Source organism: Platalea leucorodia, assembly GCF_965183815.1.
Source record: "Platalea leucorodia genome assembly, chromosome: 7".
Classification (NCBI taxonomy): Eukaryota; Metazoa; Chordata; class Aves; order Pelecaniformes; family Threskiornithidae; genus Platalea; species Platalea leucorodia.
The window spans coordinates 19,281,382-19,295,782 of record NC_138829.1 but is presented as its reverse complement, the minus strand read 5'-3'; the positions used below and the strand labels follow the sequence as shown (position 1 = coordinate 19,295,782).

General features: G+C 43.3%; 1 protein-coding gene across 1 annotated transcript in view; it reads right to left on the bottom strand.

The window, feature by feature from the left end:
- TTC7B (tetratricopeptide repeat domain 7B) overlaps nt 1-12,094 on the bottom strand; it is a 145,470-nt gene extending 133,376 nt beyond the window's left edge. The window contains exon 1 of the mRNA XM_082317035.1: nt 11,883-12,094. Within this exon, the coding sequence (XP_082173161.1) occupies nt 11,883-12,003 (121 nt within the window). The 5' untranslated portion in view covers nt 12,004-12,094. The remainder of the gene's footprint in view (nt 1-11,882) is intronic.
- Between the last annotated feature and the right edge of the window lie 2,307 nt (nt 12,095-14,401).

Sequence of the window (14,401 nt, the reverse complement as noted above, 5' to 3'; positions counted from 1 at the left end):
TGCTGCTTCATCTGCCCTGTACTGGATTCCAGAGAGAGAAAGAAACAAAAACCTCAAGTCTTAACTCAGGACTAAAAATAAAAAAAACCATATAAAGCAGGGGAGGAAAGGGTCAAGTGGTAAAGAGGACAAGTATGAAATATCCAATATCCCAGTGGACCATAAGTTGATATGCAGGATTCCAGCAAGTTGAGACTTGCCTTGTAATCTCTGTTCTGGTGCTTTCAAACTTCCCAGACGGAAACTAGCTTGGAAGTGAGAAAGGAAACTCCTCCTACTCAGTCCCTAAAACTCTTATTCTCCCTAAAGGTAAAACTGAAGGCTCAGAGTACCTGAAGGGCTCTATGTTACGTTATTTTGACAGGATTTTTCCTCAGGCTTCCTAAAACATATTGGATTATCATTATGCTGAAATCTGAAAAACAAACAGAGGAATTTTTTATCTAGGAGTGGGATGCAGCAAGAAGGATCCCAAAGGGGTCAATTGCTCCATATAGTACCCAGACAAAAACTTCATAGTAAATTTTCTGTAAAAACAGCTGAAGAGGAGAGAAATCTTATAGCCTCGCAGAGAACATTTATTAAGAAGGCCATTTTGAAAAGGAGTTTTCTTCCAGAGGAGGATCTGGAAATTCTGGATCCAGAGCTGATTTCATATTCATCTGGCAGAAACAGCATGAAACACATGTTTTCTAACTGGGAACAAGTTGACCATACACTTAAAACAAAGACATTTGCTTTGTTCATGATGCACGTAACGGTCATTAAGAGCACTGTCTGTACCTGAAGGGGAATATTAGCAGAAGTCTCCAAGTATCCATTCAAGTAACTCTGACCAGAAGTTACTTAAATTAAAATGAATGCTAAAACTAATCTTAGATTTACACAAGGTTTACATTAAAGAAAATAAAAACAATATATGGATATACAGATGTCACTTATGATTCCACCACTGACTACTAAGTAGCAAGAATTCATAGCAACACTGATGCTGGAAGCGACCTCTGGAGATGATCTAGTCCAACACCCCTGCTCCAAGCAACATCAACTAGAGCAGGTTGTCCAGGATCTTGTCCAGTCAGGTCTCTGGGGACAGTAGAAGAATAGCTGGAGAACATGTGCAGACCAACAGGCACTACTGTCAGAAAGGCTGCAGACTGATGCAGATGCTACACATGTATAACCAGAAGCAGAAAATACAGAGTCAGCTGCTCAAAGAAACTTAATTCTACTTATTAACACCTTTAATTATACACAGTCATTCACTCCTCTGCCTCTTCAGTACACAGAGGACATGGCACCCTTTTACTGTGCAGCTATGCAGAATCTAGACAATTTTCCTGCTTGACAGCCAAAACTCGCTTTGAAGAAAAATATTATAGGCTTCCCAGACTATTTATGCATATGCAAACTTACTTCCAAAGCACCACTACTACAGAAATTTATTTTATGAGGGCACATATTAAGAAGAACAGAAAACTGCAGGAATTGTTTCAAATTATATTGTTTTTACAGCTTTTTTTTTTTTTTTAATATTCAAGGTCCTAAATTTTGTGAAATGTTAAGACCATCAAAACAGTAAATAATCAAGCTGGGACAGCCACAATGTATCATCTAGATTATTGATACGTTTATGTTTGAATTAAACTTGGCCCATTCAGTCAAATGCAATGTAAAACCAAGAAATATGAATACGGGTCATACCCAAGACTGGGAAGTACAAAGTATGGGAAACAGGATCACCGTCATCTTTGGGTGTTTAACTGGGAACAGTTCTAGTAACCACACTGAGGGAGAATGATGAAAATTTAGCTTCTTTCCGTTTATGTTTTGTTTAGGTTACCAAGAAGATCAAAGAGTGACTTGGAGAACAGGAAAAGCACATGCTGTGATAGCTAGGAATTCTTTTCAATCTTGCTTCTTGCCACGATCTGTTTCTCAAAGGACAAACCAGTTTTCCTGTTGCTACTAACAACAACAACAACAAAAAGACTAGAGACTATTTAGATGGAGGGCAAAACCAAACCATGTCATGGGGACAGTGGCTCTTGTCCATGCTCTTCCAAACAGCTACACTGCAGTGCAGTGCGAATTTGACAGATGATGACAATGGAATGCAACTTTTGTTTTTCCAAGAAGGTAAAGAAATTGGTTGACAAAAAAGAATAAATAAGAGATTGAAGAGATCCTGACTCTGCCCAGCTTTATATATCAGGAACACTTCCTTACTCCCAAACCTCACCATCTAGAAATTTTGTTTCCCACCTTCTCTCCTCTGACAACTCTCTGTATTAATCGCTGATTAATTGTCAGGTCAGAAGAGGGACATTTTTCATCTATGGGATGACCCAAAGCTCAGATGAAAGCACACAGATGAGCCTCTGTTCCCCAGAAGAGATGATCTTGCACTTCTCTACCATTTCCAAAAGCCAGTCATTCACAAAAAACAGCATCTTCTCATCCTCTTCCCCCGCCACTAGCTCCACCTGGGAAACCACACGTAAATTCTTGCAAGGCAGTAGCCTATGCCTGTCACCCTCAGAGATGACTGTCTCAGGTACATAACCACCAGTTTTAAGACAAAAAGCATCTTTTAGCAACTTCATGTTGTTTGGTTTTTTGTTTTTTGGTGTTTCTTTGTTTTTTGTTGTTGTATTTTTTTAAATTCTATCAGCTGTTCTAAAAGCAGTAGGTCCCCTACTTCTGCCTCTGCTTAAACCTGGCTCAACAGCAATCCCATTAGAGTCTTGATAAATGCACAGCGTTTTCTCCCCATTAAGGTAAAGAGACTGTAATTAAATGGTAAAAAGAAAAACAAAAGTGTGGCTGGAAGCTGAGCCCAGGCAAACCTGAATTTGAAACAAGGCACACTTGAAAGACAGATAAGCAACAACTTGTTCACATAATTAACTGCAGAAAAAATAGGGGAGGGCCTGGAAGCTGTTGGTGTTTTCATACTTTGGTTGCCTTTCCAAAAGTTTTACAGAGATAAAACAAGTTACTGGACTCAGGTGAGCTGCATTCAGGATTTGTCTAGAGCCAAAAGTGATTTCCCACCCACTTTCTGTGAAAGCAGCACAGTTTACACCTCCTTCAGGTTGGGCTCGATGATCTCAGAGGTCCTTTCCAACCTTAACAATTCTGTGATTCCATGATTCCTTTTGGGAAGAGGAAGGATAAGTCTTCTGTGAAACCTGGCAACTCCCTCCACCTCGGGACAATGCGTAACTACATAATAGGTGTCAGCTCCCCAAGGAGCTGTCTGCACCAGGGCTCCAGCACCTAACAAGCTCAAGGCTGAAAAGACTACTCATTTATTCTAATAAAGGGGAAGCTCTAATCCATATAGCCAAGGAAGTAACCAAAACAGAACAACAATACACAATTTCAGATTAAACGCTTAAACAGGGAACTTAACAGTGGAAGAGCAGCATTTGCCAAATATTGTAACCCATAAGTCCTCTTTTATTTCCTCCTTTCTTTCAGTACAACTTAAACATTCAGGATCTACTTTCATTATCAAAGAAACAACTCCTAAGTATCAGCTAGGGTCAGATCCTGATCCTCTCCTCTTTTCCAGACAATAGAAGCACACATTTCAAAGTCCCTCCTTTGCTTTATGGCCCTTTTTCATGTTACACATCAGAAACATCGGCCGTAGAGCAGCTGTATCAAAACTCGAGTTGTTGATTAATCATTGTTAATATGCCATCTCTCAGAATAATAATATGGGTGACAAACTTAGTAACAGAGTGCTTAAGTGCAGCCTTCTTCCTACCACAATATTACAGATTTTACAGATTTCTTATGTGGTAATTCCACAGGCAGTGATCAAGATAATTCTAAAGACAGAATGAATGACTTGATGAAGTATTTGATTCTGGCCTCAAGATTTATGGCTCTGTCTCCAGAGGCCAGTCTATTCTGTGAACTGAATGAACCAAGATCCTGTTGGAAAAAACCAGCATAGACACTATAAAGCTGTAGCAAAATCTGTAAAAAGAAGATTTAAAATTACTTTACCACTACATTAAAAAACCCCACCACCTTTCATGCATTCCCCTCTTTTGAAGATAATATGAGATTATAGTAAAGGATTTCTGTTTATGCACACACATTTTGAATGGAATCATACCAATCACACACAGGTCATCAGCGGGGTGGGAACTTGCAGAAACTCATGCAACATTTCCTGAAGCAACAGATAACATCTCTGACCAGAGCAGCTTACTATTAACTGCCACTATGCATTCTGCCACACATTTGCCGACACCAGGGAAATGTCCAGACTCAGCACTCTTCCTCCAGAGCCTGGAGCAGAGAGCAAATGCTCTCCCATGATTAAAGGTCTCGCTACCAACAAACACAGCACTATTAGCCAGACATCCTCACTCCCTCCAATTTATCTCAACATCCTGCCACTTTACTTTTTACAAAGTTATTGTCTTCAGTCCATCCTTATCAGATCACCAATTAAATCGTGTTCAGTGCAGAGAAAACTGCAGAGAATTTAACCGTCAAATTCTAAAATCTGATTATTTACAAGACAGATTTGCAGGGAGGGGGAATGGCTCAGATTTGGCAGAGAAGGAGAATGGCCCACATTTGACATGGTTAAGGACCTTCTGCCCCCTTCTTTACTACCATGCAAATCAAATTCAAACAAAAGTGGTATCAATGATCCTGAGTTTATGCTAATGAACTTATTTCCCTATAGAAAAGTTAATGCTAACCTTTAACCCTTGAAGTTAATTTAAAGGAACCTAGAGCAGCTATAATACAGATATATACCAGTATATATACATTGATAAGTCAGGCTACCATTTCTTCTTACACCTTCACCGAAAGGGTTGTCAAGCATTGGAACAGGCTGCCCAGGGAAGTGGCTGAGTCCCCATCCCTGGAGGTATTTAAAGGACGTGTGGATGTGGCACTTAGGGACATGGTTTAGTGGTGGACTTGGCAATGTTAGGTTAACAATTGGACTTGATGATCTTAAAGGTCTTTTCCAACATAAACAATTCTATATTTTTAAACAAAGCAACAGAGTGCAACCAACCCAACATTAATATGTGAGACGTCTGATTTCTAAAATAATTACATTCTTAATATATGGAAATATCCTTATAAATGTAAGCAGCTATAAGCTGCAAATACCCAGAAGTACTTAGTTCATTCCACTCAGACCAATTACATGCTTCCTCACAGTGGGAGAAGAAAATTCCCCTCGCCTTTGCTCTTCACTGGCTGCTGCCACTGTTCATTTTCTACCAGCTGTTACATTACTCTTCAGACCCCTGTGGGAGGCAAATCAGCTCAGTAAGCCAGCGGAAACTAACCCCAGAAAGAGGAGCATAGAATTTTCTGCTGGCCCAGCACAGTAAGTCCCACCTCTGGTGTTCATCAACACAAGGGAGAGGCCAGGAACACATAACCAGGAGAAACTGCATAGAGAAGGAACAGCTTGAGTAAAGGTAGGAAGAAAGAGCTCCTCCACACAATAGTTGCAAGGTGTTAGACCAGTTTGGTTACTTGTGAAATCATACTGACTACGCTAGCATTTTCTCTTCCAGATGACAAGTCAGTTGGAATATAAGCAGCAGATCTACATCATCACTTACACTGTTGTAACACCCCTGGCTATGTGAAGAAACAAAGCTGTCAGTCAAAAATAAGGCAACACATCTTAGTACTGTCACCATCTTTGGTCTTCATTCAGAAAAATGTGTGTCCTTAGTATGCTTGTTCTGTAAATATGATAGTGAATGCAACAGAAGGAAAACAAAAAAGATAACAAATGAAGAGCGCGCTTCATTTCCACTTTTGTAGAAATGCAAATAGGCATGTCACATCATGGTCTGCAAACTTTCCTGGTAGAGATGTAGATCTCTTTGGAAAGCTTTGCATATATAAATTGCATTACAAGCTGTATGTATAAAAACCAAACAAATTTGATAAACACCTTCTAAGTAGGGAATGAGTCCTAAGAGGTTTAGAAATCCCTGGTTTACTCTGAGGATAAGCTTTAACCATACATCTGAGGTCTTGCATTTCACAAGGGAGCAAAACAAATGAAAACTGATAAGACGTTTCTGTTTTTACATCCTACTTATATCCAGATAAAGCAGCAACACAGAAAGTGACAAACAAAAACCAGACATGTAAAATACTTCCTGATCCTTTGGGTTTGCTGCTCTGCTCCTAATTCCTCTCTGCTCCCTTATTCTGCAAGGCTAAATGTGAGGAAAGATGTAATAAGGAACTATAGAAACAAGGTGTTGAAAGGAAAGGTAGTCAAGAGCAAAGATCACACACAAAACAAAACAACAACAAAGAGAAATGGGATAGTAATGGTAGTAAGAAATTCAAATGGTGAGAAAGCAGTGTGTTAAAAGGCTGGTGTATTTCCAGCAGCAAACTTGATACCTGTAGGTAATGTTCTGTTTTCGTGGCAATGTCACAGTGCTCTTGGTAGCGTATAGATCCACAAACTTCCGGGAGTGCATTCTCTCCCCACAGTAATGCAATATTTCACACTGGCTAAGGTTTCTACAGAACTACATCATTCTACCTCACTTGAACGATAAAAATTCACCTCCTCAGTGCTTTTCCAGACAGAGCCATACATCTCACTGAACTTGAGCAAGGTCACGTTCCAATTGCAGCAACAGTGAATGGCCGGAAATACCTGTGGAAATTCATGGATCCTTTATTTTATCCATTCAGCTTGCCACTGAACTGACCTAGGGTTTCCTCACTGTGTTTCCAAAGGAAGGAAACAAAACATTAGAGCACTGATGTCCTGAGAACACTCTGAGCAGACACAACCTTCATACTGAAGTCCATTGTAGCCGCTTCCTTTGAGACGCTACCGTTTCATCAAAAATTCACGATGGACTTGCAATCAGCTTTGAAATGTGATTGCTAGCTTCCAAAATTATCATTCAACACACAAAATTCAAGCACCCTGAGAATCCCAATTCCCAAAGCTATGAATGACACGATACTCTCATTGAAACCATTGCAGAGAGGTTTCAAAACACAATCCTCCTAAACCTGAACACTTCAATAAAATACATGAGTCATCTGTAAGACCAACATGTTATGATAAACTTACTGAAAAAGAATCATCACTGGTATTTTATAAGTCTCATTTTTCAATATTTGAGATGAGCAATTTTACAGGTCTTAAAAAATAAAAGCTTTTCATGAAAAAGAATAATGGGGATTTCAAATATATGTGATCATTAACATCAAAATGTTGTGGTCATCACTAGTTATTTTGGGGACTGCTACACTAAACTGTGATCTCAGACAAAAACCTCCCTCTTATGTCATGTTGCATTTCATTCATACAACTGTGGTTTCGATGCCAACAAAGTTTTCCAAGACAAAGTTGCACATGGTTTTCCTACAGATTAAGGCCTTTATTAAATAAAGTAGCCCATTCAGACTGGCTTAAAATAGAAAATATAACCAATGCTTCCCAGTTCTGGGCACACTTTAAAATACATTCTCATTAACTTCAGATATTCAACATTTACCATTTTACCTCTTCCAACAATCTATGAACAAGTAATTTTGTATTTGGAGCTTTTCCTAACTCTCATAACTGTGCTTCACCACCATGCTGTTCATTTGCAATGTTAGGCAAAATTCAACAAACAGAATCAAAATTTCTTCAGATCATTTTCTTCGAAGGAACCTTTTTCAGTTAGTTAAACTAGTTGGGAACACTCACAAAGTTTCGTTAGTGAAAACTGCTTTAAGATTTTATTTCTAACAACTTGCGGTTTGTCTCAGTTCCATTTGAGAAGTGATACTCAAGAAGTATCTTTAGGATGGCACCTTTCTTGCAACCAAACAGCCTACAGACTAGCCAAAGACCAGATCTGCATGAACTCCAGAGCAGCACAATGATTTCTATGCCAGCTGCTACAGTTTTTGTAAATTCTGCTGTACTGGGTGTAGATGGCAAGGTGCTGGCAGCCAGTGGGCTGCAAGGGTGGCCCCTGTGAGAAGAGGCCAGGGGCTGCCCTGTCCCAGGCCCAGCTGGCTCCCAACAGACCCACAGCAAGACACAGCTGAGCCCCTCAGCAAAGCTGGCAGCACCTCTGGGAAAGCGTATTTAAGAAAGGGCAGAAAACGCCACAGAGAGGAGGAGGGAACAAACTGTGTGAGAAACAGCAGAGGGAACACCAAGGTCAGAGAAGGAGGGGGAGGAGGTGCTCCAGGTGCCAGAGCAGATATCCACCACCGCAGCCTGGGAAGGACCCAAGTTGGAGCAGGTGGATATGCCCTGAAGGAACTGCAGCACATGGAGAGCCTGTGCTAGAGCAGATTTTTTTCCTGAAGGACTGCAGCCAGTGGGAAGCCCACGCCAGAGCACAGGAATAATGTGAGAAGGAAGGAGCAGCTGAAAGAAACCACCTCGCACCAACAGCAACCCCTCTGCCCCCCGCGCCACACGGGGAGGGGTTACAGGAGTCTGGGGTGCAGGAGTGAGGTTGAGCCTGGGAAAGGGGGGAGGAAAAGTGTTGCTTTCGTGTCTGTTTTTCTGTTTCTTACTGTCTGAATCTATTTTAACTGGCAACAAGTTAAATTCATTTTCCCCAATTTGAGCCTGTTTTGCCTGCGACAGTAATGAGTAAGTGATCTCCCTGTCTTTATCTCAAGCTACGAGTCTTCTCATCCTATTTTCTGCCCCGCCCCACCAAGGAAAGGGAGAGACTGAGCAGCTGGGTGGGCACTTGCTGTTAGCCAAGGCTAACCCACACCTGCACGTAACAGCTTTGACCCAATCTTTTATGGGAGTGCTGATGAAGGAAGAGCTCAGAGATTTGTGTTACATGGCATGAATCTTATTACTGCTGCTGAGTCCTGGTTCTGAAGGAGAGAAATGTAATACAAACTGGATAAGTGCCTAACGATTCTGAGTTAAGTTAAAGACCCTTCCTTCATCTATCTGTCCTTTGTGAAAAACAATGCAAGTCACAGGCTTGACACAGAGCACACATTTTCCATAATCCAAATTGTGACTATTACTTATAAAATAGCAAAGGCAGTGACCAATTCATTAACATTTCTCTTCCCTCTTTATCTTAAAGCTCAGTAAGCTCACAAAGCCTTTCAAATACAATCCATCAGATACAGAAATTGGTTCTAGTAAGCACCATTTTTGTGCATCCAAAATCCTACATGAACTGCCATTTATATTTGATTCACTGTCAGGTTTTATACAGACTCCTAATTCTGTGAGGGAGTAGATAGGATCCATCAGCAGAACAAAACAGAATAAACAATACAATAACCAAGTCCACTCAAAATACCGCACTTCTCAAGTGCTGCACTTCTCCAGAAACATATATTATTGCCTTATGCATCCAGACAGACCTTCATCCTGGGAGTTGTTATTGCTATTTCTTCCATAATCTAATTTGGGTTGCAAGCTTCAAGGGATGGGAACTTGATAGTAGGAAATAACATATCAATACAAGACAGCCCAAATAATAATCTGGCTTATTAAAATTTCTGTCATGTTGTCTGATCTCCATTTCCAAACAGGAGGTGTAATTAAGTCCTGGTAAACTAACAGTCTTATTTTGCAATAGTGCAAGATTGAAGAGATTACAAGAGGGCTTCCCCAAAGGATCCCTTCCCATCTGTGCTCAAAGAGCAATAAACCCTATTCCTAGCAATGCTGATATCCTCAGTTAAAATGCTCCAGCATTCAAGAGTCAGAGCCAATTCCCTACACACGAATATATGGACAGAATGAAGATCCTCTCCCTCTTTTTCCTTCTCTCATGCTTTTAAATCATTCCTATGACATACTGCTCCATATTCAGCCAAAAACCCAATCTTTTCTTATCCATTCCCTAGCTGATTTGTAAAACTTAACATTACTACAGAAGGAAGCAGTGAAGTTCCGAGTACTTTTTCTTAAATTAATTGCTTCGGATTAACTAACAACAGGGATACGCATTGGAGCACCTTGCAGTTCGTATCTGTCTTCACGGGTGGAACAGAGGCACTGCTGCTCCTTCGTAGCCTCACTAGCTCATAACCTTGGCCTGCAACCTGTTAGGTACACTAGGATCTAGAACATAAACTTTGAGTTTTAGACAGTCTCAACAGCAGGGGCACATATTTCATTAAATAAATTACTCTCTTCCTGCCTTACTGCACTACAAAAGGAGAATCCCTTACAATCACTTAGCTTACTGACTGTTGTTCTCAGTTAGCTACAACGTGAAAGCCTTGGACATTGATTTAATCACTCCCGTGCTGTCAGAAAGAGAGAAAATCTACATATGATGCTTTCCTCTGTTTTAAAGATCAGGAAATGATCCAATAATTTGTATTTTGACTGGTACAGAATCTAGAAGATACTATAATAGGAAAATCACTGAAGTGTAAAGTAATGCAGACTGCATAATCTTCTCTGATATGCTTCAGTTAGGTAAAAAGCACCCAGGTCAGAGAAATTTAAGTCAAACTGTCAATAACACCTGCCTAGCCCTCTCTACCCATCTGAAATACCTTAGTACATCTTAAAACTATGAAGGATCATTCTTCTCAACCAGACAGACAAAAAACATTTGCTTTTGCATGAACTGATCTTTAATTAGTCCATAGTCTATAACTCAATGAAGCATGTCCTTAAACTAAACGTAATACCTTACACCTTTTCACTTGTGTTTATTTTTAGTTGGTATAATATCAGTGTGTTTCAGGATCATCACCCAGTTGTTTTTAAGGCCAACGCATGTAAGGTTATCTACTGCCCATCCATCTATTCTTAAATTCTCTCTCTTCTCTTCACTTTGATTCAGGCTTTTCCTCTTTTATTTTTATTTCTATAGACCTGAATCATGCAGTTTTCTTCTCTGCCTAAGGCATGCAGAGCTATCACTGCCTTCGCAACACACTCCCAGTGACGCCAAGCTTGTGCCTCATCCTCTCTCTATGTTAACTTATCACCCCTGAATTCACCCCAAGTTCTGTCTCTGCAGACTTGATTTCTCTCTAAAAATACCTCCGGGTCGACCTCAGGCAGATGAGTGAGCCCAGAAGGCAGACACTATCCCCATGTCTTTTCTCACACAAAGAATGAACGAATCCATGCCAAAGCAAAGAACTTCCTTGCATCTCCCTTGTTCATGAGGCACTCAGATACCTCAGAACGAAGCACTGCTTTTCACCTCCTTCAGCTAAACGTTTAAAAGTTTGCGATATAAGAAATAAGGGACCAAGCAAACCATTCATAGTTTTTGTAAGAAAATAAATGAAGTGGCACTGTCTTGCTGAGGTAAGTTTTTAAGTAAAAGGACAGAAGCCTTCTTAGGGCACGCTGTGTACAAACACTCTGGCTGCGCACAGGAGGGAGGAGGACATTTAGGGCTTCGCGCACACTGTCAGCACGCCTGCCCGCAAAACTGCAACGCCCGTGATAACCCATCGGGCTGCTCAGCAGTTCAGGGCGCAAACCCGCAGGGCCCCGCTGCCGGCGAGACCGAAGGCGGCCTCCCCCGGACCTCAGCGGGTGCCCAGGCGGGGGCCGAGCGCCCCAGCCCACCGCCCGCCGGCGATTTCCCAGGCGCCCGCACGCCGGGGCCAGGCCCCCAGCGGCACCCGCCTCCCCGCCGCCCTCTCGGGGCTCCCGCTCCGCGGGGCCGCGCCGGCCGGGCCGCCCCGAGCCGCTCCCCGCCCCTCCGGCGGCCCCCCACGGCCCCGCCGCCGCCCCGGGGCGGCCCGCAGGCCCCTCACGCCGGCCCGCCCGGCTGCACCTGCCGAGCCCGGCGTCCGGGAGCCCCGCCGGCCGCCCCCTGCCTCCCGCGGGCCCTCCGCCGCGGCCTGCCGCCTCCCGCCCGGCCCCGCACCGTTAGCGATGAGCTTGGCCGAGAGCTGCTTGACGAGCTCGGGGATCCGCTCCCACTGGCACTCCGAGCGGCACCGCTCGATCTCCGTCTCCAGCCGCGAGCCCGCCTTCTTGGTGGCCATGGCCGGGCCGGGCCGATGGGCCCCGGCGGGGGACGGGGCCGGGGCGGCAGGAGCGGGCGGGAAGGAGGAGGCGGGGAAAGGACGACGGCGGCACCGGGCGCCTGGGCGGCGGCGGCGGCTGGAGCGGCGGAACTCGAGGGCCGCGGCCCGCGCCGCGCTGGCGGCCGAGCGGCGGCAGCGGCGCCACCTGCCGGGCAGCGGCGGGGCAGCGCGGGGCGGGGCGGGGGCGGCCCCCAGCCCGCCCGCCGAGAGCGGCGGCCCGCCCACCGCCCGCCCGCCCGCCCGCCGCCCGCCCAGCTGCCGCGGCTGCCCCCCGGCGAGCTGCCGCGGCTGCCCGGCCCCCAGAGGAGAGGGAGGGAGGCTGCCCGACGAGACAACCGCGCTGCTGCGGGTGCCGCTGGTAGCAGGGCCGGTACAGCCGGACTCCTGCGGCCACCGGCAGGAACTGCTCCTTTAAAACCATTTGCCCAATTACAGATGGAAAAAAAAAAAAAAAAATGGAAAACTCATCTAACCTCATTCTTCCACAGGCTAGTGATGAACGTGCACCATCGCCCCATCTGCTATACTTTTCCACTTCCACAAAATGTAACACAAAATTAATGGTCACCGCTTCCCCCACCCTGAAACCTCTCATACGCACTTGCTCTAGGGTTTTTAATCCATTTAAAGGCGTTCTCCTTTTTGTCTTCTCCATCCACATACCTCACACCACGCTTTCTCTGCGGCCTCATGTGGCTGGTACGCCCTTCCACACCTTGCCCCACAGAAGGGACCCGAGCGTGGCCCACCAGCGCAGGGCTCACCTGCTCCCGAGTTCAACAGCAGAGGGTAGAGCAGTGCCTGTATAGCAACGATCTGCACCGTACGTAGATTATCCGTTTTGAGGAAATAAATGCATTTCCGATGTTTGGGTGGAATAAAAATACTAGCTGAAACAATGTATCTTTGTCAAATGCTACATCACACATACCTGACACACCAGTGCCACAAACTTATATACACCTCAGAAAACAACTGCCATGACTGATTTTTCACTGAAAAATGTAGCAAAAAGACCAAGACTGCATTGAAGATAAATCTTGCAAATTGCTATTTACTTTTCCCAAAATAAAGATACAGCCCATTGACAGAAAGAACAGGTTTTGCAGAGATGCGGTGTAAGCTGCTAGGTTAGACTCAATATGAATTTAAATAATTTAAATGACTGGGTCCACATCCTTGGGTTATAGTGCAGACTTATACAACTAAAGCTCTTTATCCCCAGAAAGCAGAAGTCAGTGAGGCCAACAGTCATCCTCACAAACTCAACCAAATACCTATCTGTCTGCTGGTTTGGAGATTCAAAATACAGGACTGATGCTGCTATTGGTGTTACATGCATGACACTCCCCTGGATCTAGCGCATTTTGGTCTTCAGAAATGTCAAGATCACAAACTCAGAAGTCAAATTTGGGCAACCGCATTGTTACCAGCCTGAGATAAGTCAATCATTGTTTCATAGCTGTTAAGAATAACATATCTTATTCCCCAAACCCTGTGAATTATGATCTTCATACTCTTGGGGACTAATACTATCACCAGTCACCTTTATGTGCTGTTATACAAATAGTTCAGTTAAATGTAAGCATGACATGCCCATGGGCATTGCTAGAGTTATTGTCCACATAATAATTTCTAAACAATTTTCTAGTTAGCGTACATGTGTCGCATAGAGGTGCTTTCTGAAGTTTTGCTCGGTTTTGATCATCAACTGAAAGATCAGAAAAATGATGCATCTTTTTAAAGATGAGGAATCAACAATTGCCATCAAATCATTAATTGCTCAGGAACAGACCCAGGCTTGTGTGACTAAAAGCTTGTCCGTGTGTTCCCCAGCTGTGTCCTCAACGTAATAAATATCCACTTCCTACAAACCTTGCTTTGCTTCTGTCCTCAGACCATCACAGCTATTGCAACTCTATGACAGGACGAGATGCCTTTCTCAGTGTTTCAACTAATTCACTTTTCATTCCCAGTGCTATTGAAAGCATAATACCACAAAATTCAGATACTGTAATCTGCCTTTTTATCAAGTTGCTGTTATAGCACTTACAGGCTACAGTCCAATTTTAAACAAAGTATACATCAGATTTTAAAAAGTGAAATAGAAACAGTAGCAGAACATAACAGTGTTTAAGAAATACAATGGAGTATTGCAGGAGTAGAAAGAAGATTTAAAACTGCAAAAAAAGCAAAAGGAGAAAGATGTGATAAAGCATTTTTTGCTTAAGTAAGGTTTCAGGAGACCCAGAGAACATTAAACTAATTATAGCATGGTGTTTTTCTGGCAAGATAAGATGATTAAATTAAAAATGAGGCAGGAAAGGAATGATAATTTGAAATCTTTGATATCATA